This window comes from Pezoporus occidentalis, unplaced genomic scaffold (assembly GCF_034315485.1).
Source record: "Pezoporus occidentalis ecotype Australia unplaced genomic scaffold, CSIRO_AGI_Poc_V1 ctg24, whole genome shotgun sequence".
NCBI lineage: Eukaryota > Metazoa > Chordata > Aves > Psittaciformes > Psittacidae > Pezoporus > Pezoporus occidentalis.
Window position 1 is genome coordinate 3,104,211 of NW_026914285.1, and position 25,867 is coordinate 3,130,077.

At 35.8% G+C, this 25,867-nt stretch overlaps 1 protein-coding gene across 1 annotated transcript in view; it reads left to right on the forward strand.

Moving 5' to 3' along the window:
* Positions 1-25,867, forward strand: part of NCAM2 (neural cell adhesion molecule 2) — a 279,151-nt gene that overhangs the window by 221,475 nt on the left and 31,809 nt on the right. Inside the window, exons 13-15 of the mRNA XM_062622125.1 lie at positions 13,620-13,739; positions 14,859-14,980; positions 19,264-19,444. Coding sequence (XP_062478109.1) covers positions 13,620-13,739; positions 14,859-14,980; positions 19,264-19,444 — 423 coding nt within the window. The remainder of the gene's footprint in view (positions 1-13,619; positions 13,740-14,858; positions 14,981-19,263; positions 19,445-25,867) is intronic.

A 25,867-nucleotide genomic window follows, 5' to 3' on the forward strand; every position in this document is an offset into this window, starting at 1 on the left:
ATCGTATGGACGCATAATTTAAATGTAAAGCCAGGACAAAAAAAAAAAAACAAAAAAGTTCTATGTTAACTTTGTAGAAAAGTGTATTTGCGTTGCTTCCCATAAAGCTTTATTTTCTATTATTTCTATTAGTGTGAAGTTTATGAAAAGATTACTTGATTACATTAGGGAAAGATGTATAACTTGACAGACTCTTGTTATTAGAGTTGCCTGGAGCTTCCTGTGAAAGTTCACATTGATTTTGAAACATTCTTTCAGTGTTACATGGCCTTAAGTGGTAAACAGCTAATTTTGAAGGTTTCTGTATAACATGATTTGATCTTTTTGGAACTATTTTAGTACAATAACTGTTTGAATTGTAATTTATTCTAAAAAACAGAGTAGAATGGCAGGTACAGAAACCTGCAATCATCATGGAGACAATACCACTGTGAAGTAGATTGTGGGTATTTAGGATCTCTGCTGCTGTTCCTAATAAAATTGAATATACAGCTTCTTTGAGAAAAAGTCTCTAAATGCTGCCATGTTGTTTCCCTATGTCTTCGTTTTTCCAATTTGCCTTTTTGTAATTTATTCTCCTTTCTCACTTGGAAGTTTTCAGGGGGTTTGCCTTCTTTCAACCACATATTTTCCTCTTCATTTCATTGTCCCCCCAATTGTACTGAGAATTTTGCTGAGAAAACAAAATAGGTCACACTGGTTTTGAACATCTTAAAGGTACCTCTGAATAGAATGTATTACCAAAGACTACTCTGCGTGATGACAAAACCTAGTAAATATGAAAACAACCTGAAAAGTCATCTTGGTCTACATCCAGCTATACTTAGTAATAGTTAAATATTGGGAAGATAAACTTTGCTGAGAGGACATTGGACAGTATTAAAAATTAATGATACATCCATATTTAATTAATGATGTTTTCTAAAATTTCTATTCATATACCCCTGTTTAGAAAGACTGAGATTGTATATCTTTTGTTTCTCTTAATTTATCTCTGAACTGCTTTAGAAATCAAAAACTATTTCAGAATTTCAAATATTTGCTAAGAAGGAACCATCTTGATTTTGTAAATGTTGATGCTACACTGTGTAATTTGATAGAGAAATCAAAAGGGACACAGCCGCACTTATTGGAAGTTCTTGCAGATATTCTGTAATGAGTTAAAAGCATGTTCTATTTGTGAGGTACTTTAGGGCCAAATCAGAAAAATAAGATGTGCTACCAGAACACATACTGAACAGCGCAGAACAAAGTCTTTGCAGTTGAAGATGTCAAAAAACACTCCTAGTGACCATTATTAAAACAAAAATACTGCTAAGTGTAGCTGGAATCTTTCTGAAAAAAAAAAACAATCTTTGCTTGTTTCCAGCAAGTTTTCTGAAACATCTGATTAATCTCTCCATTTATGTTTTAGCCTACTTAGAGTGTCAGGGTGGGATAACATTGAGATATCCTCTTCTAACTACCTACTTTCAGTTTGTAAAGAAAAATTTAGAGGCTTTTCTTAGTGGAAGGCTCTTCATTTTTCTTTAGGCTTTTTGAGACATTTAGGATACTTTTAAGTCTTTTGAATGATAATAGAAATTGCATGTTTTTCAGACAGTTTCTCATCTTACTTTGGTAACTAAGAACCACTTCCCCTATGTGCCTCAACATCTTCTCAGCTGAGTGAGGAGGATGTTAGGCTACACACAGTCAGTATTCTGTATTATGATTTGTAGTTGGGTCATCATAATTTCCACACTTGGTCAATATTCCTTAATGGAAACAAAATCACTTTTTTTCATCTGTTCACATTTTAGGGGCAAGTTTATGGCTAAGATTCAAATGTAAATGCTGTTTACACAGGGACAGTTAATTGCTTGCACATCTCAAGTAATGATGCATACATAATGCATGAGTCATAATTTTTTCCCCAGCAGCCAATGATAAACTATGCTGAAATTTCACAGGATGTCCTTTTATCAGACTGATTTAACTTGAAAGTGCTAAAACAGAACTGCAGCCCTTTCTTGCCATTCTTCAGTGTAGGTAATATGCAAGTTCTGAAACCATCTTTTGAAGGAAAGAGAGAGAAAAACTTACATGCAGGAGAAACTTATGCCTAGAAGACTGTTAGCCTTCCAGTACAGGGTCTGTGAAAGCTAAACCGCATCTTCCAATCCCTCTCTACTATGAGCAGAAGGAATAGTGTAATTGTCTTCATAAAATTTATGAAAACTGTATTCCTCAATGAAACAAATGTGGAAATGTCTGTACGGAAGTTAGTTTGTAACTAAAGTGATAATAAAAGATTAATAGATGTTTCAAAAAGTTTTTTTAAAAGAAATTTCTTCTGAGGCTACTAAGTCATTAATTTTCTTGTTATTATGACCCTATAATTATGTCTAATAACTATAAGTAGAATCATAATTTTCTGGGTTTTTCTATGCAAAATATACAATAGATGCTTACAAAAATTGTTACGCATACTTATGTAAGCAATAGTCCAGTAAATATAGATAAGTTTAATCAGAACAAATAAGCTGTATGAAGTAGATTCAGTGCAAATCTATTCAATCAGCCTGCAGTTCACTTCATCTAGGAAGAATGCTGATTTCTTCAAAGAATCCCTCAAAACAGTGGTTTTTGACTCTAACTGTATTAGTTTGAACTGTTTTCAGGTCAAATTAAGGAGAAAATTCCAGTTTTGGAGCTCTAGCCAAGAATATCTGTTTCCTTATTCCCTCCCCATTATCTTTGATAATGAAGAAAATATTGTTTGAAAGTCTGCTGATTGCAGCTGTTGAAGGAGAAGGAGCTGTTGATTGTTGAAGGAGCAATCGATAAATCTGATACACCAACTTCAGCCTATAAAAGTCATAATCATTACTGTCATAGTTCACCAAGAGTTCAATGAGCTAAAGGTAGCCAGATTTTTTTCTCCACTTGTTAGGTACTCTTCTAAACATGAGAATTGTTTTGTTGAAGGATAGCTGCACTTTACAGTCACGGTGCAGCGGGGCTCCCTGTGGGCCAGTGTCCTGAGGGAAGGTGGGTGGGTAGGGACAGTCAGGGCTAACAGTGCTCTCAGGACCCAGATATTTATAACCCTGTCAGTAGTGTGAAGAAGACCATTGATCTTGAAGTAACAGAAGCGCAGATAATACAGGCAAGGTTCATTCCCTAAGGAGCATTTGCATCCTTTCAGCAAGACAGCTGGTAAATCCCTGAGTGTGAGATGTTGCCCATGCACCATGAAGAAGGGGGTAACAATCAGTGGAGCGCATTTGCCATGCTTTTCTCTATAGACACAAGGAAACCAGCATGAAGGCCTAAGATACCTGTGCTGGGAAAAATTGACTTACCACAATCTTCTGTGTGATTTTATTAAAAAAAAAAAAAAAAGGAGAGGTTTCCTGTTCCATTTATGAGTAATCAGCAAAGACTTCATAAGAAAAAGCCTGCATTATTAAAAGCCTGTGAGATTCACTGGTATAATTCTAATAGTGAAGCAATTGAGTTCTTGTTTTGTCTTAATAGAATTATAAACATTGGTAATTCTGGTTCAGAGGCAGCAAATAATGCATTCATACTGAAAAGGATAATAAAAAGGACTTAGTTTATACACAAACCTAAACCACTGTGAAGGTGTACTTGAAATCCCAAAAAAAAAAGTGCTCTGAAAACTTCTGTATGTCTTAAACAGGAATACAAAAAACTTTATTTCAAATCAGTCAACAAAAAATAAAACAAACACAACACTCCAGACAAATCAAAATGTATGGGCTTTTTTAGTGTCTTTAAGTTTTGGTTTTTTTCAGGAGATGTTCTGTTGAGTTTCAAGTCTTTTGACCAAATTATTCCTGGACTTAGTTCAACATTTGTAGGACATTAACATAAAATGTTTTTTACAATGGAAATATTTCCAAAAGCATGGGGTATTTCTAAAAAAAAACAACCAAACAAACAAACAAACAAAAAAACCCAGAAAATTAATGTAAGACATACTTTTCTGAATGTTTGCGTTTTGAAGCTTAATGGTCAAGTATGTTTTCTCTTTTGACATTTGAGATTTTACTTTGGGTGGCAGAAAGCAGAAGCTTTATGAAATTACATGCCAAATATATGATTAATTATTGAATGCATTACTTGTAAATGTATTTCATGCAGTAATATCAAGACACATCAGAGATGCTTTATCAACATATGCTTTTTTATTGAATGTTCTATGGAAGGAGACAATAATGTTCAGAGTCATATGGCAGCATAATCAGGCTATGTATGGAAAACAGTTAAATCTTTATTTAACATGTGTTTTTACAACTTTCCATTATAATGAAAAATGAAAAGATGCAAAATATTAAAACCTAAGAAATGTTGAAATATTCACTCTTTGTACAAGACAAGGAAATCCACTGATTGGTGGACAAGTAGCATTTAGCTGCATATCTGAAAAGTAAGTATAACAAACAAAAATAATTCTTTTTTTTTTAAGAAAAAACATACTAAGGAAGTGTGTACAGCATCTTAATCTTATGCAAACTGAAGACCACGATGTTTATGATTTTAGTTTTAGCTATGAACATGTTCTCAAACTTTAACCACTACTGCTTGTATTTGATTTCAGCATAACTTTTTGCTCTCTCTCCGGTTCTTGACAATTTGGATATCAAATCTGAAAGAAGTACTTATTTGTAATTTCACATTCAAATCTCAGCAGGTTCAGTTCATTTTTTTCATCTAAGTGCATTAAATTTCATGTGCTTCATGAAATCATAGAATAATTCTGAAAGAAAGGGACCATCTGCTCCAGACCCCTGCAGGTTACAGCAGGGCCAGCTTCAAAGCTTTCTTGGGGCTTTGTCTTGAGTTTTGAATATCTCTATACATGGAAATTTTGTATTAAGTGGCTTGTTTGTGAAATAAGGGGATTTTTAAAGAAGGTCCTGTCTGTACTATATTTTCATATGCGTTTAAATCTTATAGTAGAGTAGTATTATATTTGAGAAATTATTTTCTGTTACCCAAGATACGTTTTTAAACTGTTGTGCTCTGTTATGCCTGGTACTGATACTCTTTTTACTACACATGTCCTTAAAGGGAGTTATGTACATGCCAGTGTACATAATAGATACATGGGTTAGAATTCACATGTACTACATCTTAGGTTATAGGTTTTGTACTTCCTGCTTGTTTTGTACCGAAGCATGATAGTATGTACCCATTGATTACTAAAACACCCAGTGTAACAATACTTCACCATAAAACTGGGAATTTTAAGATGGATTCTTGAGAGATATGAACCCCATATAATTTATACCTGAAGTCTCAGAGATTTTTGTACATGTTAAATGATGCCATAAGTAATTCAGAACACGTTTCTGAGTTCTGAATTCAGCATCAGCATCTGATTCTCCATTTAGCAGTCTGGTAGGCAGGCAGTTTGAGGCCTCTATCCAGCTTAATCTTCGCTGTAAAAGTCTCACGTCGATCGAAAAGTTCGACTATAAATAAATGCCTTAAACTAAATTACATGGATAGATTAGAGAACCTAGAAAGCGAGAAGAAGCGTAAAGGGAAAGCTAAGTTTAAATATTTCAGGGTTTTATGCAGACCTAAACCATCAGGAGAATGAAGTGTACTTTTCACGGTCAAAGGTGAAAAAAATGTCATGAGTAGTGAAGAAAACCCAGACAATTTACTTCACAGCATGAGTGTTATGCAGATATAACCATTGTCAATATACAAGATTACTCTTCTTTTCAATAGCTTGTAATTCTGTGTTTGCAATTGCGTTTAGTCAAACAGTCAAAGCTCACTGCAAAATGTGATTTATGTTCTTGTGGTGTTTATTTTAAAGACACAGACTTGAAAAGCTGTAAGAACAAGAGCAAGATACTTCAATTGCAAGAAATATGTAATAAATATTTTAATAAGCAATTAAATGGAAAATCAGTTATTCCAAATATATTTCTCCTAGTATTCCTCTGTTCTATTAAGTCCTGGCTAATCCCTAATTGGGCCTTTTCAGTCTTTTTATGATGGCATGCTCTCAAGCAAATTTGCAGCTAACATGCTGATCTGGCTTGTAAAGGTAAATCTCATTAAGTAAAGAATGATGCAATGCAATATTGGATATGAGTAAGTGATAAATGAGATTCATGGTGAAGCTGCAAACTTTGCCTTTCAAATCTGCCTTTGTATTCATTTGCATTTATTTTTCATTGCCAATCTGCTTACAAGAGGTAAAGTGCATTTATGTTTATATGCATTTATACGCGTATATAAATTTATGCTGCAATTACTGATACAAAACAGAAGAGTATTCCTCGGGAAGAGAGTATTCTCCAGGTATTTTCAAGGTCATTGAATGACAGAGTAATTATGGATGGAGTTTTCCTTTTGCCACATACAATAATGAGGACTAGCACAGCCCTATTTATATTACATTTCACTATATCATTAAACAAATTTCCTTTTCAACTCTTTTCTCTCTACTCTTTTCTTTCTCCATTAACAAGAAATATAGTGTGCAACAATAGGATGAGGATGAAAAAAATATTAATTAAAATTATCTTTGCATATAGGATGGAAAAAAACAGTTGTTGAAATCATCATTCATGTCCATCTTGATGTCTTTGCTTTTTCACAGTAGTGAATGACTTAGAAGACATTTTGGATCATGCTCTAGTCTCTTTGCTTGTCACTATGAGGATGGCCTCTTTGATGAGAGCAGTCACCAGGAGTTGGTTTATTCTTCCCTCAAATGGTTAGGTTTTTGTCAGCCCCTGCATTTCATAACAGAGCAAGTAGAGTCTTTTTCTCACACTTTGAGTGCTCCAGAGCTGAAAATTGCATGGATTACAGGAGCAAAGGATAGAAATACTGTGTCATAACCTCCTTCCTAGGTAGCTCCAAGACTGCAGCAACATGCCTTGGTTATGGGAAAATTAGTGTTAATGAGAGCTTCCATTTTAAAAGATCTGTTGAGTAATAATATACCATTCAAGAGTATAGGAGACTACTTTTGTTGGCATTCAGACTAAGTGGTTTGTTTGGAGCATAAAATCAACCAGGTAAAATAAGTATCTTAGAAAAGAGAAAATAATGTATTTAATTTCTAATAATGAATTCAGTCGTATGCTATAGTACATAATTCTCTGTATATAGGTAAAAGGGAGAAAAAGACAAGTAGGTATAAATATATTCTGTTTATTACTGTTAGTCCACAGAATTACAATAAAATTCAAAGTCTTGAAATTTTAAATAGCAGTCTTAACTGAGATGCAGCGCTTGCTAACATATATTAATTTGCCTAATATATCTCTATTAATTTGCCAACTAGCTCTACTTCCCTGAGCACAGTATTAGGAATTTTTGTTCCTTTGTGCTCTGCAGTTATACAGAGTTTATCATATGCAGGTTTAGCATTAAGAATGCCTGAAGTCTTGGTGTCTTGGAACTTTGTAAGAGTACTGATAAATTTGTAGTAATGAATAAAGGGTAATAAATTTTCTTAGGTACTTTGGGTCTATCTGGTTGTGAAAGGCCATCACTTAGTTGTATCTGTAACATGATGCAGTTTTGTAATACTGTAAGAAAACTAGATAATTGCATGATGGGTAAGAAAACTTGGACTTCAGAGGCATTTTCTTTAAAGTTTTCTCTTGCCTTTGTGTGTGTGTGTGTGTGTGTGTGTGTGTGTGTGTAATAAAAAGATATTTGAACCAGTAATCAGTTACTAGTTTAGGATAATGGAAGTTGTTTCATTTATTATAAAATAAATATCCACAAACACACACAATCCTATGCACAAAAGAAGATTGCAAAAAGTATTTCTTAAAAGCTTGTTCTAAAATAATGTATTATTTATTATTTAATAAATAAAATAGAGGTTTACTGTGTATCTTGAGGATGCCTGACATTTTAAAGATTAGGTTATTATAAGAGCATTTGGTTTTGAAATGTCTTTAAACTCTGTGGTTTTAAAGCCTAGTTAGAAGGTTTCTGTATGGAAAAGAACACCAGTAAGTTGAAATTAGTAGTGATACCTCACATATCCTAGGAATTTTGGCAGTTTTTTAAATATGGAAGATTGCTTTTGTTTAAAGTGCACTAAAAAGATTAGCATTAAAAAAAGCACCACTTTTAATGAGAATAAGAACCAAAATATGTCTACCACAGTTAGATCCTAGCTGCACATAATTATTACAGGACAAGAGGATAATCAGTACAGATAGCAGAATTTGTTCATTAAATATGTTATTGTCAAATTGGTATAACAAAATAATTGAAGAAGATATGATAATATGGGCTCTTTTATCAATGGAATTACAAATATCTTTTGCTAGCCTTTAGCCTAAAATATTACAATTAATAATTTTTCATTTTTCTTAACATTAGTATGTGTAAATAAATTACTTGATACGTAGTGCATTCAAGTATGTTTCTATTTTAAATAAAGCTATGTGAACAGTTTACTGGTGCAGTGATCCATCTCAGTAAATTACTTTTGTTCCAGGAATATTTCTTCTAGGATTTTTTTTTTTTCTGGTTTGGTTTTTTGTTTGTTTTTTTTTTTGTTAATACTGTGTGCTATTCTGTGATTTAGATTAAATACATGTCCTTTTTAAATACATAAATTAGAAAATTAACTTCTAAAGAAAACCTATTCATTGTTATAGATATCTTAAAGGACAGACCCCATCTTCTGGATTCATGCTGGTTCAATATGTTATAAATTGTGTTGTCAATCCAAAAATTTGTTCATTTTCTAAGGACTTTGGATTACACTCTTGCTTGCTTTATTTTCATTAATTTATACCACTTCAGATTTTGCAACTATGATTGTCCTATTGATTATTTAATCTTTTCTTACTTGCTTTATTTAAAATGCCACTTCTGGTTCAGTTTATATACAGACATCCCTGATTCCTACCCAGTAAAAATAAAGATTAAATATATGGAGAAAAGGATCTTACAGGGAAATTGTTATTTGGGGGCTGAACACAAAATACTAAAGCAATTTTGCCAAGTGCATTTTTTATATGAACTACTGAAAAGTATTTTATATGGAAGTTATTCATGTTAGTGAACATTATATTAATTATACCTGATCTACCACACTGTATATTTTTATTCACAGGTAATTGTTTATAGTCACAGTTAATTAAGCAAATACAAATTTTATTCCAAGATAATGCAACAATTACATTATAGTGCAAAGAATTATGGAAATTCCAGATAAAGCCATTCTCTGTAATTTTTAGAATGGTTACTTTTATTTCTATGTATACATTTTAGGGAATTACTTAAGGCTTGATATTGTCTCTATATATATTTATGAAAGTTATACCAGTGATTTCACTGGCAGTAGGATTTGCTATCATTATGTTTTTTCATATAATGTGCAACTTGAAATATTTTAATTATTAACGTTCATATATTTGTTAGTTGAATTCTGACTTATAGACAGATGCTTGAATCAGTGTTTATGAAATTAATCTTTATTCGGGCAAGGCAGACAGGTGGAACTGAGGCAGTGTGGCTGTTTCTGCATGTGAATAAACATTTTGCCTATTTGGAGCAAAATCCTCTTCCCTATCCCTTTCCCTGTTGTCATCCCCCGCCCCGTATTTCTCTGCTGTGGCAGTGTCTAACTTAATTTTGTCAACATTCCTGTGAGCACACAGAAGCTAGAAAAAGAGGTTTTATACTCTTCCTCCTACTGTGCAAACATACAGAGTAAACAAAACAGTGTTGCTCATCCCAGGAAGACAGAGGTTTTGGGAGAAGTTCCTCAGATTGTGTGACATCGACAGAAGTCTGAGACATTTGTACAGAACCTCAATACTGAATGCCGTAAGTTCCTTGCTGCTCTCTTCCCATCTTTCCATGTCTTTTTTTCTGTCCTTAAAAGAACATGAGTCATCACAAAGAGAAAGCTGTTTAGGCTTCATGAAAATGTTATTCATTTTTAACTCTGAAAGATTCCAGTATTTCCAGTGGACTCAGTTTTTTCCTGAGAGTAGTAAAATAATGAGTAAAAGGTGCAGCAAAATGCTGCTAAATCAAAGCACTCCACTAACTAACCTGCACAGTATTTAGTCTGCATTCAGTATGTGGTAATAGAGATTCAGACTACAGGAAAAGAAATAGGACAAAAAAAATCCTAAAACTTGTAGTGCATCTTTGACAGAAATTTCACACTGCTGTCACTGTCTTCTGCGAGTAAAGATGGTATTTCAGCAGTTATATGTCTCAGCTACTTTGTTTCAAAATAAATTTATGCCTCCTTTAGTTAGATCTGGCATCCTCAAGGGATTGAATTTGGTACTGGAATAACATTGTTCTATACAACAGATAGATCTCCAATGAGAAGAATGTATTGATATATTTCTGTTAATTAACCTCATATAAGTTCTACTCTGGGATTAATGTAATGTAACTGCTACTGGCTCCCTTAACCTTCCTTGCTCTGGTGGTGGTTTATGTAATATATCACAGTCCTCAGAAGAGATCTGAGGTAGCTTTCCTTTGGTGAAAAAACAGTTTAATATTCTAGCCATTTCCCAGCTCATTCTACAGCAATAAGGTAATATAAACAATCTACCCCTAGACCAGAAATGCAGCTGGGGATTTCTGGTTTTGTTTTTACTCACTTGGATCTATGGTACAATTTATTTCACAGCAAATCATATGTCAGATGTTGTTTTCCTACAGTTCATCTTGACAGCAGTTAAAATACTGCAATAATAAAATCAACTTTTCTAGCTGAAATGCTTATACTCTGTTTGCAGTAGGATAGAGTCCTGCATTTTTGTCTGTCTACCTAATATATTTTTACAGGAGAGGTAGAAAAAAAAACTGAAAAAATTCAAATCTGAAAGAATAAAAAGAATTTCATTTTCATTATATCTGGGATGATGTATGCCAGTGAATATACAGATGGCATAATTTATGTATACGGTATGCAGTGGACCATTTTTTTCAGCATTCATATTCTGAAAATCCTGTATTTCTTTTAGAATATTATTGGAATTTTTACACCTAATTATGTCAGTATCATTGAAAACTGTAAACAAAATACCCATTTTGTCTAGGAGTGTGAGCTGTGGACTCTTGCAAGAGAATTCTGTTTGTATATGCAAACATGAGTAAGTTGATTTTATACTTATATGGCAGATACACACCTTAAAGAAAAAATCGTGTTATTGTTTTCTTCCATTCTGATCATATTTTAAAAATGTAAACCACTTAACAAACAGTGAAAGTTTCACTACTCTTAGATTACTTTTAAGCCCTGCACTTTTGTTACATACTATAGTTTCTTACTCTTAATCTAGGTATCTTTTACAACAGGAGTATCTGAAGTATTCTGATCAAGAACGGTTCTTTTCTTTGTTTTTCAGGAGTAGATAGTTGTGATTTTTTTTCCAATGTATAAAATATATTCACGTAATACCATCACTGATACCAAGTGGTTCCAGTTTTTGAGGATGTATTTTACTATCAGATTTAGTTCCGTTAATTCCATAAATGTGTTTGTAAGAGTTATTGTGTCTACATACATAGTGCTGTGCAGGGGATTCTAAAATAGACACTGATTCTTTAAATACTGCATGTAGATGTAATTTTATTCATTTAGATATGCCCCAGGAGTCACTTAAGTGTTTATAGAATCAGATCCTTGGATTTTCTGTAGTTAACACGTTTGTTTTTTGTTAAGTGTAGACTCATAGTCATGCTTTTATATTGTTTAAATTTTAAAAACATTTACAGTAACACTAGGTTTTAGTATGCCTTAAGGTTTATTTTCAGTGAAGTTATTCAGCCTCTGAAAGGTAATCATGGCTGAAAGGCAAGGCAGACTCTGCTACTGCTTGATTTAGTTTTTAAGTTTCATCTCGCCGTAACTGAATTTTATATATAATAATCCTCCTAATTCCATTCTTACTCTTATGATGGTACTTTAGTTTTTCATGACATGGTTATACTTCATAGTTTTATATTTTTAAATCTCATGGAAATATGGTAAAGATAAAATATGCTGGAAGGCACAGTTCTACTGTTTTGTTTACAAGAAAGCAGTTATGTTTCAATGGCAAATTCATGCAAAGTGTTCATAATAGAGTGTGAATTGTAAAAGTTACTGTTTTTCCAAAATTCATTAAATCCCTTTAGCTTCACACTTAATGGGACCTCTGTCTGGTGCGGAAACTAAAGAAATAGAAATTCTAATAAATCTGGACTCAAAAGAATAACAGAGTACTGACAGAAGTAATTGCACTTTCATTATATATAACTTGAAAACCAAGCCTAAAGCAACTATTAAAATATTTCTCTATATTGAAATAAAGCGGGCTCCCTAGAGACTGACAAAGAGACTACTGGCTCTTTCTCAAGACATCACAGTTCTTTATCCTTTTGTAAGATAATACAGCCCCTGCTTTTTTGGGCAAGACAAATACTGATGTGCTTTTCTGAAGTAAAGTCCCTCCAATTTATGTCCATTCCCCAGTGTGAATCTGACATCTGGAGAGCTCCTCACAGAGCTGGCAAACAGCAAGCAGGCAATTGCTGTAGAGACAATAAAAGGAAGCTTTTTTGTAAAGGCAGGGTAATGGTCCAAAAGCTCTCTGTGGATTGAAGTTTCCAAGCACTTATTCAATATCGATATTAGCCATATTCAGTACTATGGTAATATATAATACTGCATTCACATAAAGGATCCAACATCCTTTTTCTGGATTTTTTTTTCTAGACTTCTTACTGTACACTAAAGAAACAATATTCTTAATGCTGTATGGCATTCTTTTTAGCAAGCTTTTTCCACTGTTTTCTGATGCTTTCTGCTTCTTCAAGTAGAATCATAGAGATAAGTTCAAGCTGTGTGAAAGATTTCTGCCAGGGATTCAGTCGTGGTTTCTGAAAGCAAGTCCGAAGCTCACACTTTAATTTGCTTATAATTTAATATGTATTTCCATAGACTTCCTCTTAAGTCTGTACAAACAGGCCTAATTCACTTTCAGGTCCTCAGTAGATAATTAAGAACTCTTCCTTCAATCATCATAGCCATCTGTCATTTTAGGTCATGAATACGTTATTGAACTGGCAAAGCATAACACCAGTAATACACCACTAGTCTACGTGGAGATGCATTTAATAGTGTTGTCCAAGGACGGTTTATACTGCTGTGCATGAGGGAAAAATGGCAAGCTGTGAACTCTGTGAAGATGGCTGCAATGTGCATGAGATGCCTATTGCCAACTAGAAGAATGGAAACTGTGATAATTTTTTGCCAGTTTCATGGCTCCTGTGCTCACAATCTGAATGTAAAATATCAATCCCCATCAAGGTCCTTAATTGTTGCCTATAGCTTCTGTAACACTGACAATAAACTCCTTCAGATGCATTACTTCCTCAGTCACAACAATGATTTTATGCAGATGAAAAAGAAAAAAAAAGGGTACTCTTAGCTATTAACAAGAAAGCTAAGTTTGGTACCTCTGGATTGTGAGAAAATGGGACTCATTAATTTGCAAGTGAAACAAGCAAATTATGAAATTGCCAGACTTTTTTTTTTTTAATATATTGCTTCATCGAATTTTGTTCCCATATTTTTTCTTCTCTCTTAGCAATGGTTGTTCTCAGCAATTTGGAACCAAATACGACATACGAAATCAAAGTAGCCGCTGTAAATGGAAAAGGGCAAGGAGAGTATAGTAAAATCGAGATCTTTCAGACCTTACCTGTCCGTGAGTAATACTTGAGCTGTTAAATGAAAATGTAAATAGAATATTTTATCTCCAGATCAGCTAATAATTTAAATTATGATTCACTGTGAATAACATATTTTATATTTACACACTACTCCTAAGTGCATAACATCAGTCTTTACGTTGTTTCTCAGAAATCATGGTTTTGTCCTCTTATTCCCTCCCACCAAGTAGTATGAATGAACTTAAATTGGAAAATTTATCCCATTATCTATAATTTTGAGACTTAGACAAATTTGTGGTTTATATTTAGGATCACAAACCATGAAGCATATTAAATTAAGGACTTTTTCTCATTTACACTCTTTTACACAATTACTACAAGTATTTCTAAAGGAACCATCTCTTTCTATGTAGATGTAAATTTACAGATATTTTGAAGATAAGACACAAGTATAACAACACACTTTCATTTAGAATCTGATTAAACTTTATAAAAGGTATTGTGTACAGAAATGATAATTAGTCTGCGAATTTAAATTAGCTAAGTGACTTAAACTGGCTATTAACCCTTCCATTGTACATTTAAGGTTATATTTATCCTTACATTGCAGAAGTTGCTTTTGCTTTTGGTAATCTTATTCTTTAAATTTCTTGTTAATACAGACTACTCTAAAAGTATCTAATTTTGCCTCAGCACATTTATTGAAGAGGTGATTTACCTTGTATCTATATTACAGTCTTCCACATGGGACTAGAACTCATGCTTGATACTAAGGGTGCTTTTCTGTAAGTTAGTATTACCCGCAAACTTCAGTGTGAGTAGCAACTTGCAGCTTGCCAGCCTAGCTGAATTGATGGCTAAATCATTTCTGAAGTAAATTACATCTGAAAATGTCAAAAGATGAAAGGTCTTAAGTACTTCTTTCATACTTCACATAATTTTGTTGCCTTTTATGTGATAATTAATCCACCTTAGGACATACTCTAAGCAAAATATTTAACACACTTATTAAGGTTGTTCTGCAGTGCTTGGAAGTACTATGTTGATTTTAAAGATTTTGATTAATAACATTGTGGACAAGTTCCCAGATGTAATTTAAGACTTATCTTTTGCTGAATTATTATTATCATTTACTTTTTTTTTTCCTTGTTTAGGGGAGCCAAGTCCCCCTTCAATTCATGGGCAACCAGAAAGTGGCAAGAGTTTTAAACTTAGCATAACTAAACAAGATGATGGAGGTGCCCCCATTTTGGAATATATTGTCAAATACAGAAGTGTAAGTATTTCAGATGCTTAGTAATATCTGCTTTTAATACGGCCAAGACTGTTCATATGATTTGAAATGTGAAAAAATGGTTTGCATACTGCAAAAAGAAGATATAGTATAGTGTGTTTTCTTTTGTGACTAGGTTGCTAATGCAAGAATATAAAATAAAAGATAAAAAGGAAACAAAAGCACCCTGTTCTTTCTAAACATGTAACTGAGAGGTCATTCTAATAAGAAAACTGTATTCTCTGTTTTGTTATGTGGTAAATGAGGAACATTCATGTTCACGTCTAAAAAGTGCATTAATTTAGCAGACATTGAAGTTACATAGTTAAGGGTTGTTTGAGCAGCAAATTAATAATCTTTTATAAATGAATCTGTATTGATAGATAATATCCTAGAGTTAGAAAGCTATACTCCAATGCTCCATATTAATTTGAAATTAAATTCATTATCTGTTCATGTTTCATATTTTCTGTCTTCCTAGATTCCAAGGTTCAGTTTAAAAAAGCTAAATCATTTAAAATTGTTAGGACTTTCATGAGTTTCAGTGTACATATCAGTTCTTTAACAGACATTGTGCAGATTTTTTTGGCCTTTGATCACCTACAGTCTGTTTGGTGTACTCTCATTAAATCTGGCAAGTTTAGAAAACACACCTTTCTAGCTAAAATATCCTTCCTTTCCTGATTTACTATGTTTAGAAATTACTGGGTTGAAGAAGTAACTATAGAGCTGGTAAAAGCAAAGAATTTAATTCAAAAGTTGGCATTTTCTAATAACTTTTTTTGTGTTCTTTTAGGAATATTATACTATTTTTACCAGACTAGATCCAGTAAAAGGTCCAGAGTGCAATAGCAGATGTACATGTCCATATCAAGAGTCTAAGAGATACTGGGAATATAACATCAGATACTTAGGCATGTTAAATAGAAGCTAGTGATGACTGTATTTAACAGAAATAAGCAATCTTTGAGAAATTAATTGCACAACATGTTTCAGTATTCCCAAAAAAGGAAAAGCCGTTTCCTAATTTTCAATAGTGTTTTTCACATTTCCTGATTTTTCCTACAATGTAACTCTTTGATGGTAGTTCTGGCATTGCCGAAGTGCTAAACCTGGCATATAGTATGATTTTCATAAGGTAATCAAAGAAGATTGCTAGCTCCAAATCAACTGAGAAAAAATTGGTAGAGTTTTTGAGAGTAACCTGAGGACATAAACAGCAGTTATTCTGATATCACTGATCCCAACATCTTAATTGACCTTCTTAAACAACTTTCAGTCTAGTGAGTGCAGCTGGCATAAAAGAAAAGTAGTTGTAAAGAAGAGAGGGTAGTATAATATGCAGTGCAAGGTACAATACAGTTCCATGGGATTGAGCTTCCTGTTTAGGTAACAATGCCTCTAAGTATTTATAACTAAAAAGAAGAAAATAAATTTCTTGGACATAATATATGAATGCAGTATATGGAATTTAATCAGTGTCTGTAACTTAAATAAGCTAAATGATTTTGGATATATCCTGAATATATTTTGAAACCTGATTTTCATCTAGTGTTTTGACTAAAGTACAGTATTACGGTCTAAAACATCACTCTTTGCATGCATTGTTGAAAGATAAATGTACAGTTTAAGCAGTAACAGTAAACTTAACAGGCTGCTGAAGAAGAAAGCTTTTACTTGGACCTCAAATCCATATCTACTTAAGCTTCCAATTGAAAAAATGATTTGACTAAATTAAAGACCATCCTACAGCAAAAGAGCATGATTTTTTTTTTTTTTGTTATGGTTTAATCAGAATGAATGGATGCTATTTAAAGTTCTTAATTATTATCTGTTGACTGCTTCTCTTCTATCTCCCCATTGGTTGTATTTAATTAGCTTTCCTATAACTCTTGCCAGCCTCATTACTAGCACCTGGACCAATGTATTTGCTTGCCTATTTAAAGAGCACATTAGAAAACAAGCTATACATCAGTGTCTTTTTCTTCTTTGTTTTTCCTAACAGCCTATGTCTTACTAATAGTTAGTTCCCTCGTATTAAATTTTCATGCAGAGTTTGTTGTTGTTTGTCCATTTTTTTGTTTTTTAACTGGAAGGACAGCCTTTAAGATGCAGCAATTTTCTAGCCTCGTTTAGGGCAATTGGTAAGTTATGTTTTTCTGGAAATCATGTTTCATTCTGTCATACTGCTTTCCTAACATCACTTTGTTTATATTATGGGCAGTAGTTATTATAATAACTTAATTAGAAGCTTCACTTCCTGGTCTGTATTCCAGAGAAGCAGGTACTATGCAATTTTTATGAGCAGCAGCTTCAAACTGATTCCTGGTCTTCCGCAAAGATAGTGAAGACAGTCTTTCAAAGCTTCCCTGGTGAAGCCTGAAGCTGATGGCATACAATGTCTTCAAAGTTACCTTAGGATGGAATAGGAGGAGAGAGAGAAAGGTGAGGGAAAACTGTTCCACACTAATCAGGTGGGAAAAGCAGAGATGGGGATTCATTAGACAAGCATCCCATCCAATGCAGGAGGTGACCACCCAACCACATTTCTCATGGTAACTGTAATGTCAGTGGGGACCAACTCAAGCTACTCTTTGGTTGTTCCTGCTTTTAGTGCTGTTAAATTTGGTTGGGCACACATGATGAGGTGCTGGTGTTGCACATTTTAAGCTGTATTCGTATAAATCATTGGGTTTTTTTTTTTTTTTTTTTCTTTTTTTTATCTCTAAATTCCATTTTACCTTGGACTTGACTTTTCCAGATTCTTGGACTTTCTGTGCATTTTAAGACTATGTACATTATCAGCCATTTTGTGCTTTGTTCAGTATTTGTCCTAGATTGCACAGACCTAAAAGGCATCACCATGATGTAATGAATTCTTGTGAAGTCACTGCTTTAAACTATCAGATTGTCTTCTGAGAAGACTTACTGATTCCTGGAAAGATGTTTTACTCTATTTTAATCATTCTCAGGACTGTCATGTCAGTATGAATACCAATGCAAAAGCAGCAAGAAAGAGTTTAAGAAAAGGTGAAGTCAGTGTGGAGAAACCATCACATTCAGTGCTGATAGCTAATAAGTTATTTCAGTAATGCGCATAAGGGAGTTTAGTCTGTCACTCTATTTTCTCCAGACTTGGGACAAACAGGTACAAGGAGCATGACTGGGCTCTGAACTGTCTAATTTTGATTCAATTTTCTTTGATACTTCTATCAGTCAAGAGTAAAGTGCTTTAGCAAGGACCCTAAATTTAAGCTGCTGAGAAGCATAGTAGTCTGCAGCAAAAAGTTATGCTCCCTACACTTGAAGGTTTTTTTTTGCTGGAAAGTTTTTATCCACTGACTGGCCTGTATTGTTGTATGAGTTGGAAGTATGGCTCTCAGCCATAGTTTTTTGCCACTTTATCATACCTCAGTGTTTGGTAAGAACAGGTCTACACAGATTTTTACTGACTGTTAGTGATACTCCTTTGAACAAAAAGGCTTTTGTGTTTGACAGTGTTTCTCATTTGTATAAAGAATAATTAAATATTTTATACACTTAAATTAGCAATTGCAAAGGTAAAAGTACTCCAAATTTATGAAATTCCAGAGTTAAGATTGCAACTGAAGTCCTCATTTGTTTCCTTTGTACAGTTAATTATCTGAATTTAAACTTTTTTTTTCTCTAGAACACCATCTTAATGATTTACATGTGTCTCAGCGGTGTAGAGATAGGACTGCATACTTAGTTGTGTTTATACTGTCACATACAACCTATTTTGCAAACTATTCCTACAGTACCACATACTACTACAGTTAGTGTATATTTTCATTTTATAACTAATGTATGATCTTGCATTCATGAACAGTTCAAGTTTGGATTTAATGGCAAGTTTCTCTTAAAGCACATTGATCAAAATGTAATCAAAGCATCTATATAAAGTAAACCTTTTACAGAATTTACTCTTAGCAGCATTAGTAAATAATTATCCTGCTGTTCCCCAAGATAAACATCAGTATTAGAGCAATGTATAAATTGAAGCCAAAAGGTTTAAAGAGATTGCCTACAAAATCCCTAAATCCACATTATGGAAACATGATTTGGAGTGTTCAAAATTGCCAAAAGACCAAAAGCCTGATTACTCAGAACTCCAAAATTAGATTATTTGAATGTTCATAACCTCTGTAAATGAAACTCCATATTTCTTGTGCATCGTGTAGACACGTTGTTTATGTGTATTGTACAAATAATACTTACAATACTCTTGATTTTGAGAATTTAAACTAATATTTGTATATTTACAGAAAGATAAGGAAGACCAGTGGCTAGAGAAAAAAGTGCAGGGTAGTAGAGACCACATCATCTTAGAGCATCTTCAGTGGACCATGGGTTACGAAGTACAAATTACAGCTGCCAACAGACTGGGTTATTCTGAGCCAACATTGTATGAATTCAGTATGCCACCAAAGCCCAACATTATTACAGGTAAGTTAATTTTGGAGTGTTTTCTGTCTATAAACTGTTTGCTACTCATAGTACACAAATATATGTAGGTGAACATAAGGTAACTGAAGTCTTCTTTAACTGACAAAGCCTGAGACACCATACTGTATTATCAGCAAAGACTTGATTCAAAACCCTTGAATGAGACCCTCTTTCTTACTTTTGTCTTCGTAATAAAGTCATTTGTAAGTACAGAACACTGAATCTTCAACCCAGTTGATGACAGGTAATAAAGAATACAGTATTTACTATATATACAGTATATACTGTATTTACAGTAGACAAATTCAATTTGTCTACTGTAAGAAACTTAGTTGCTAGAATTCTTGATTTCAATCCTGTCTCTGCATGTGCTTCAAGATATATATGTATATATATTCACATGTAATAAAGGTAGTTATTTTACGGTCTGATGAGGTTAAGACTTCAAATAGTTTTGTTTGGATACTGTCTTATTGATTCAGCCTAAAACGGTAAGCATACAGCCTTCTGTTAGGCCCATTTACAAGCATTGAAATCTGCAGAAATGTTGTTTGCATTTTTAAGTGTGTAAATAAGAAGGTTTGGAATTTTTTTAAGGAAAACTGCTTAGTACTTAAGAGTGAGCGTGCTATAGTAACTAGTTTATTGAGTTTTAATGTTACCTAACATAAAATTATGTTTTGGTGCAACAGTGCAAAATTATTTCATTCAGAATAAACCTAAAATATGATGGTAATTTCTCTTGTATTTCAGGTTGCTTTAATTTTTATAAAGCATATATTATGAGGAAGATATTTCAGACATTTTATCTAAATTATGAGCTGATATCTTTAATAATGAATTCCAAATTAGATCAGTGTCATCATTACCATTTCAAAATCAGGTGCTAGGTCCTCTAACAAAGTGCTTTCTGTATGCTATGTATTAAACTGTTGCAGTATTAGAATCAAATTAATATCATGTCGAATAAGTATAGTGGTTCATATATTAAAACGTAGACTGTATCACTACCTGTGCTTGTATTTGAACATCTGACAAGCATTGATCTTAGTAAAGTGGTGATGAGTTTGAGTCAAAGACTACTTTGTCATCAAAAAAGTTTGAATTTTTTTTTTTTCTGTCTATTGAAGGTTTTCTTCAAATATATTTTTAGGGAAGTTTTCTCGAGGTCTGTGCAACAATTTGTTGATAGTGGAAGCATTGTTACTTGCATTCATAGAAAGGAATAGGAATTTGTAATGCAATAATAGGCTCAGAGCCAGTTCTAGTACAGATATTTGGTTTAGGCACTTGAATTGCAGGAGTGAGAGGTGATTTGCATTTTGATTGAAATTCGGGGCCTCAGTAGGCCCTGTGTACTTGTTTTTAAACGGATTGCTTTAAAAACAGATTAAACACAGTGCCTCATGATTGCCATCGTTCAGAAAAAGTAGGAAAGACTGTTGTCCAAAGGAAATAAAAATATTTGTCAAGCAGAAGAATAAATAAAACCCTATTTAGGTAAATGGAAGGGGTAAGCTATACAATCTAACTTGAACCTGTTATTATTATTTGAAATATTCCACATAACTGCCACAGCTGCTGTAACTGTGAGCAGCATGATATGCCTCTGTAAATGATAAGGGAAGTGGTCTCTAGACATTCAAGTAAAAAGCAGTGTAATTAGTTTAGTTTCAGAAGACAGAACATTTTTATCTAAACACAGGTTTATAGATATTTAGGGGCTTTTTTTTTCCAGTGCTGTCCTGTAACCTCAAGTACTTGTAAGAAGGCTATTACACTATTTAATATCAAGACTTTTTTATATGAATTTTTATTGCAGTTGTAATTGTGGAACTAATTATTTTCCTTGACAGCTATTATTGCAAAGACTGAAAAGAGTGTGAAATTCCCATTATAAGCACATTCTGTAAGCGATTTTTAAAGTATGTCAAAAGACAGAATTAGTGGAACATTAATGTTCATATTCATGAGTTAGTATGGTTATCTTGTTTTGAAATGGTATAATATTATTATTGGAATATAATACATATATATAATCTTGCAAATGTATGAACCTACTCTTTCTAAACTTGATAGATAATGCATATAAAATGCTCAACTTAGAGTGGAATACTTTCTGGTATTAGTCAACTTGGATGATGCACTGTTTGTCTGCTTTGAGCCTTAGGTATTTGCAGCTAGACATCTACAACAAGGTCCTAATAAAGACATAGGCAAGAGGAATGAAATGTGACTTTTGAATCGAATCTGCATCACCTATCCTGTGCTCACTTAGCAGATTCTGATGACTGAGATACCTTTCCTGATTATTCATGTAATTACTAGAAAACCCAAAGGTTTTCTTATCTATGTGCCCAGTTCTGTGACAGTTCAGCTGAACTGTTTCTGTCTTGATCTAAATGTAATTAAAAAAAAAGATATCTGTAGAACCTGTGTATGCAATCTCATGGATATTACTTATTCCAAGACAATTTGGGGATCGTCAAAGTATAGGATACTATTTTGGTGAAAATGTGTGGACGCTAATGAAATTAATTAGAGAACTAGAGAGAGAATGGAGGAAAGGGTACATTTGTTTTCCGCCAACATGTGCTTATGAGGGAAATGGGAGTTATTACAAGAAATAAAACTGGCTCTAATTGCTGCAGAAGGAGCTTGATTATGTTTTCAAGAGCCATTGGATTTAAGGCAAAAGTAGTAATCCCTGAGGGCAGGGAGTGGAAGCCAAAACTTACATGGGCACCGAATCCACAACCTCTGCTTGCTCGGGAAGTGCGCATGTACGAGCTCCTGGCTGGCAGTCATAGAATCATAGAATCGTTAGGGTTGGAAAGGACCTTAAGATCATCTAGTTCCAACCCCCCTGCGTGGGCAGGGACACCTTACACTAAATCATATCACCCAAGGCCTCGTCCAGCCTGGCCTTGAACACTGCCAGGGATGGAGCATTCACAACCTCCCTGGGCAACCTATTCCAGTGCCTCACTGTAAGTGGCGAGGAGAAGCAGACAGGCCAACCCAATATGGGTGATAAGCAAACTCCTACTTTATTTGTGACGCAGTTCACATATATATAGGAGTGGTATTCAGCCACTCCTCCTTGGCACAACAGTATTGGTTAGCCCCACACAGCTTCCTCCACATTCTCTTCCCATGTCTGGTCTCCGGTTACCTGTGGGGGCCACCCCCTGCCTTGCTCGCACAGTCCTCCAGAGCTCTATGGTCCTGCTCTTAGAGTCATTCTGCAACACCTCACCACCCTAACAGGAAAGAACTTCTGTCTTACATCCAATCTAAACTTCCCCTGTTTAAGTTTGAACCCGTTACCCCTTGTCCTATTACTACAGTCCCTAATGAAGAGTCCCTCTCCAGCATCCCTATAGGCCCCCTGCAGATACTGGAAGGCTGCTATGAGGTCTCCACGCAGCCTTCTCTTCTCCAGGCTGAACAGCCCCAACTTCCTCAGCCTGTCTTCATACGGGAGGTAGTCCAGTGCCCTGATCGTCCTCGTGGCCCTTCTCTGGACTTGTTCCAACAGTTCCATGTCCTTTTTATGTTGAAGACACCAGAACTGCACACAATACTCCAGGTGAGGTCTCACAAGAGCAGAGGGGCAGGATCACCTCCTTCAACCTCCTGGTCATGCTCCTTTTGATGCAGCCCAGGATACGGTTGGCTTTCTGGGCTGCAAGCGCACACTGCCAGCCCATGTTCATTTTCTCATTGACCAGCACCCCCAAGTCCTTCTCCACAGGGCTGCTCTGAATCTCTTCTCTGCCCAACCTGTAGCTGTGCCTGGGATTGCTCCCACTCAGCTGTAGGACCTTGCACTTGGCATGGTTAAACCTCATGAGCATCAGCCCACCTCACAAGGTCCCTCTGAATGGCATTCCTTCCCTCCAGCGTATCAACCAAACCACACAGCTTGGTGTCATCGGCAAACTTGCTGAGGGCACACTCAATCCCACTGTCCATGTCAGGAACAAAGATTTTAAACAAGACAGGTCCCAACACCGATCCCTGAGGGACACCACTCGTTACTGGTCTCCAGCTGGACATCGAGCCATTGACCACAGCTCTTTGTGTGTGGCCATGCAGCCAGTTCTTTATCCACCGAGTGGTCCATCTATCAAATTGATGTCTCTCCAATTTAGAGACAAGAATGTCATGTGGGACAGTGTCGAACGCTTTGCACAAGTCCAGGTAGATGACATCAGCTGCTCTACCCCTGTCCATCAGTTCTGTAGCCCCATCACAGAAGGCCACCAAATTGGTCAGGTAGGATTTCCCCTTTGTGAAGCCATGCTGGCTGTCACCAAGCACCTTGTTGATTTTCATGTGCCTTAGCATGCCATCCAGGAGAATCTACTCCAAGATTTTGCCAGGCACAGAGGTGAGACTGACTGGGCTGTAATTCCCCAGGTCATCCATTTTCCCCTTCTTGAAAATGGGGGTTATATATCCCTTTTTCCAGTCATCAGGAACTTCACCTGACTGCCACGATTTTTCAAATATGATGGCCAGCGGCTTCGCAACTTCATTTGCCAGCTCCTTCAGGACCCACGGATGGATCTCATCAGGACCCATGGACCTGTGCACTTTCAGATTTTTAAGATGGTCTTGACCCAGCTCCTCTCCTACAGTGGGCCTGAGGTCTTCATTCTCACAGTCCCTGCATCTGCCTTCCAAGACTTGGGTGGTGCAGTCAGAGCCTTTGGCAGTGAAGACTGAAGCAAAGAAGTCATTCAGAACCTCAGCCTTCTCCAAATCCTGTGTAGCCAGTTCTCCCAAGAGCTTCCTGAGGGGGCCTACATTCTCCCTAGTCTGTTTTTTATTTGCTATGTACCTGTAGAATCCCTTCCTGTTATCTTTAATACCTCTAGCTAAGTTTAATTCTAACTGGGCCTTAGCTTTCCTAACCTGGTCCCTAGCTTCTCAGACAACATCCCTGTACTCTTCCCAGGCCACCTGTCCTTGCTTCCACTTATTATAAGCCTCTTTTTTTCATTTGAATTTTCCTCAGGAGCTCCTTATCCATCCAAGGAGGTCTCCCGGCCCTCCTGCTGCACTTCCTTCTGGTTGGGATACAACACTCCTGAGCTTGCAGCAGGTGATCCTTGAATATCAACCAACAGTCTTGGGCCCCTCTGCCCTCTAGGGCTGTATCCCATGGAACCTTCCTAAGCAGGTTCCTGAAGGGGCCAAAATCTGCTCTTTTGAAGTCCAGGGCAGTGAGCTTGCTGCACACTATTCTCACTGTCCTGAGGATCTCAAATTCGAGCATCTCATGATCGCTGCATCCAAGGCTGCCCTGGAGCGTCCCATTTCCAACGAGCCCTTCCCTGTTGGTGAGCACGAGGTCAAGCATGGCACCTCTCCTTGTCAGCTCCTCTATTACTTCCAGAAGGAAGTTGTCTTCTACACAATCGAGGAACCTCCTGGATTGCTTGTGCCAGGCCGTACCGTCCTTCCAACAGATGTCAGGGTGGTTGAAGTCACCCATGAGAACAAGGGTCTGCGAGCGTGAGGCTTTACCTGTCTATAGAGTGCTTCATCCGCAGGTTCTCCTTAATCAGGCGGTCTGTAACAGATCCCCACAGTAATGTCTCCCATAGCTATATTCCCTTTAACCCTGACCCACAAACTCTGTGGACTGCTCACCTGTCCCCAGACAGAGTTCCATACTCTCCAGCCTATCCCTAACATAAAGGGCAACTCCCCCTCACCACCTGCCAGGCCTGTCCTTCCTAAAGAGCCTGTAACCTTCCATTCCAACACTCCAGTCGTAGGAGCTATCCCACCATGTTTCTGTGATGCCTATTATATCATACCCCTGTAGATGTGCACACATCTCTAATTCCTCTTGTTTGTTCCCCATGCTACAGGAGTTTGTATAGAGGCATCTGAGCCGAGCTCCAACTGAAGCCGGCTCATTGGCTGGAGCAGCTGGGATATCTCTACATTGCTCCAAGCATTTATTATAGGTTCTGACAACTGACTGGGTGTGTTGGGATGGAATGATGCCCCCCCCTCCCCCAACACATCTAGTTTAAAGCCTCCTTGACCAGTCTGGCAAGCCTCCTACCAAAACTGCTCTTTCCTTTCTTTATCAGACCAGCTCCACCAGCCCCCACTAGACCTGACCTACAAGCTTGGCTCTCATGTTCAAGACACCCAAACCCCTGACTATGACACCACCCTTTTAACCAGTTATTAACCTGGCTAATCCTCCTAGCTTTTTGGGGGTCCTCCCCTGTACCCTGGAGAATTGATGAAAAGACTGTCTGAGCTCCAGAGCCCCTAACCACCTCCCCCAGGGCTCTGTAGTCCTTCTTTATGTTCCCCAGGCTACTACTATCTATATCCCTAGCACCCACATGTATCACCAGGAGTGGGTAATAGTCCGTGGGACTTACTAGA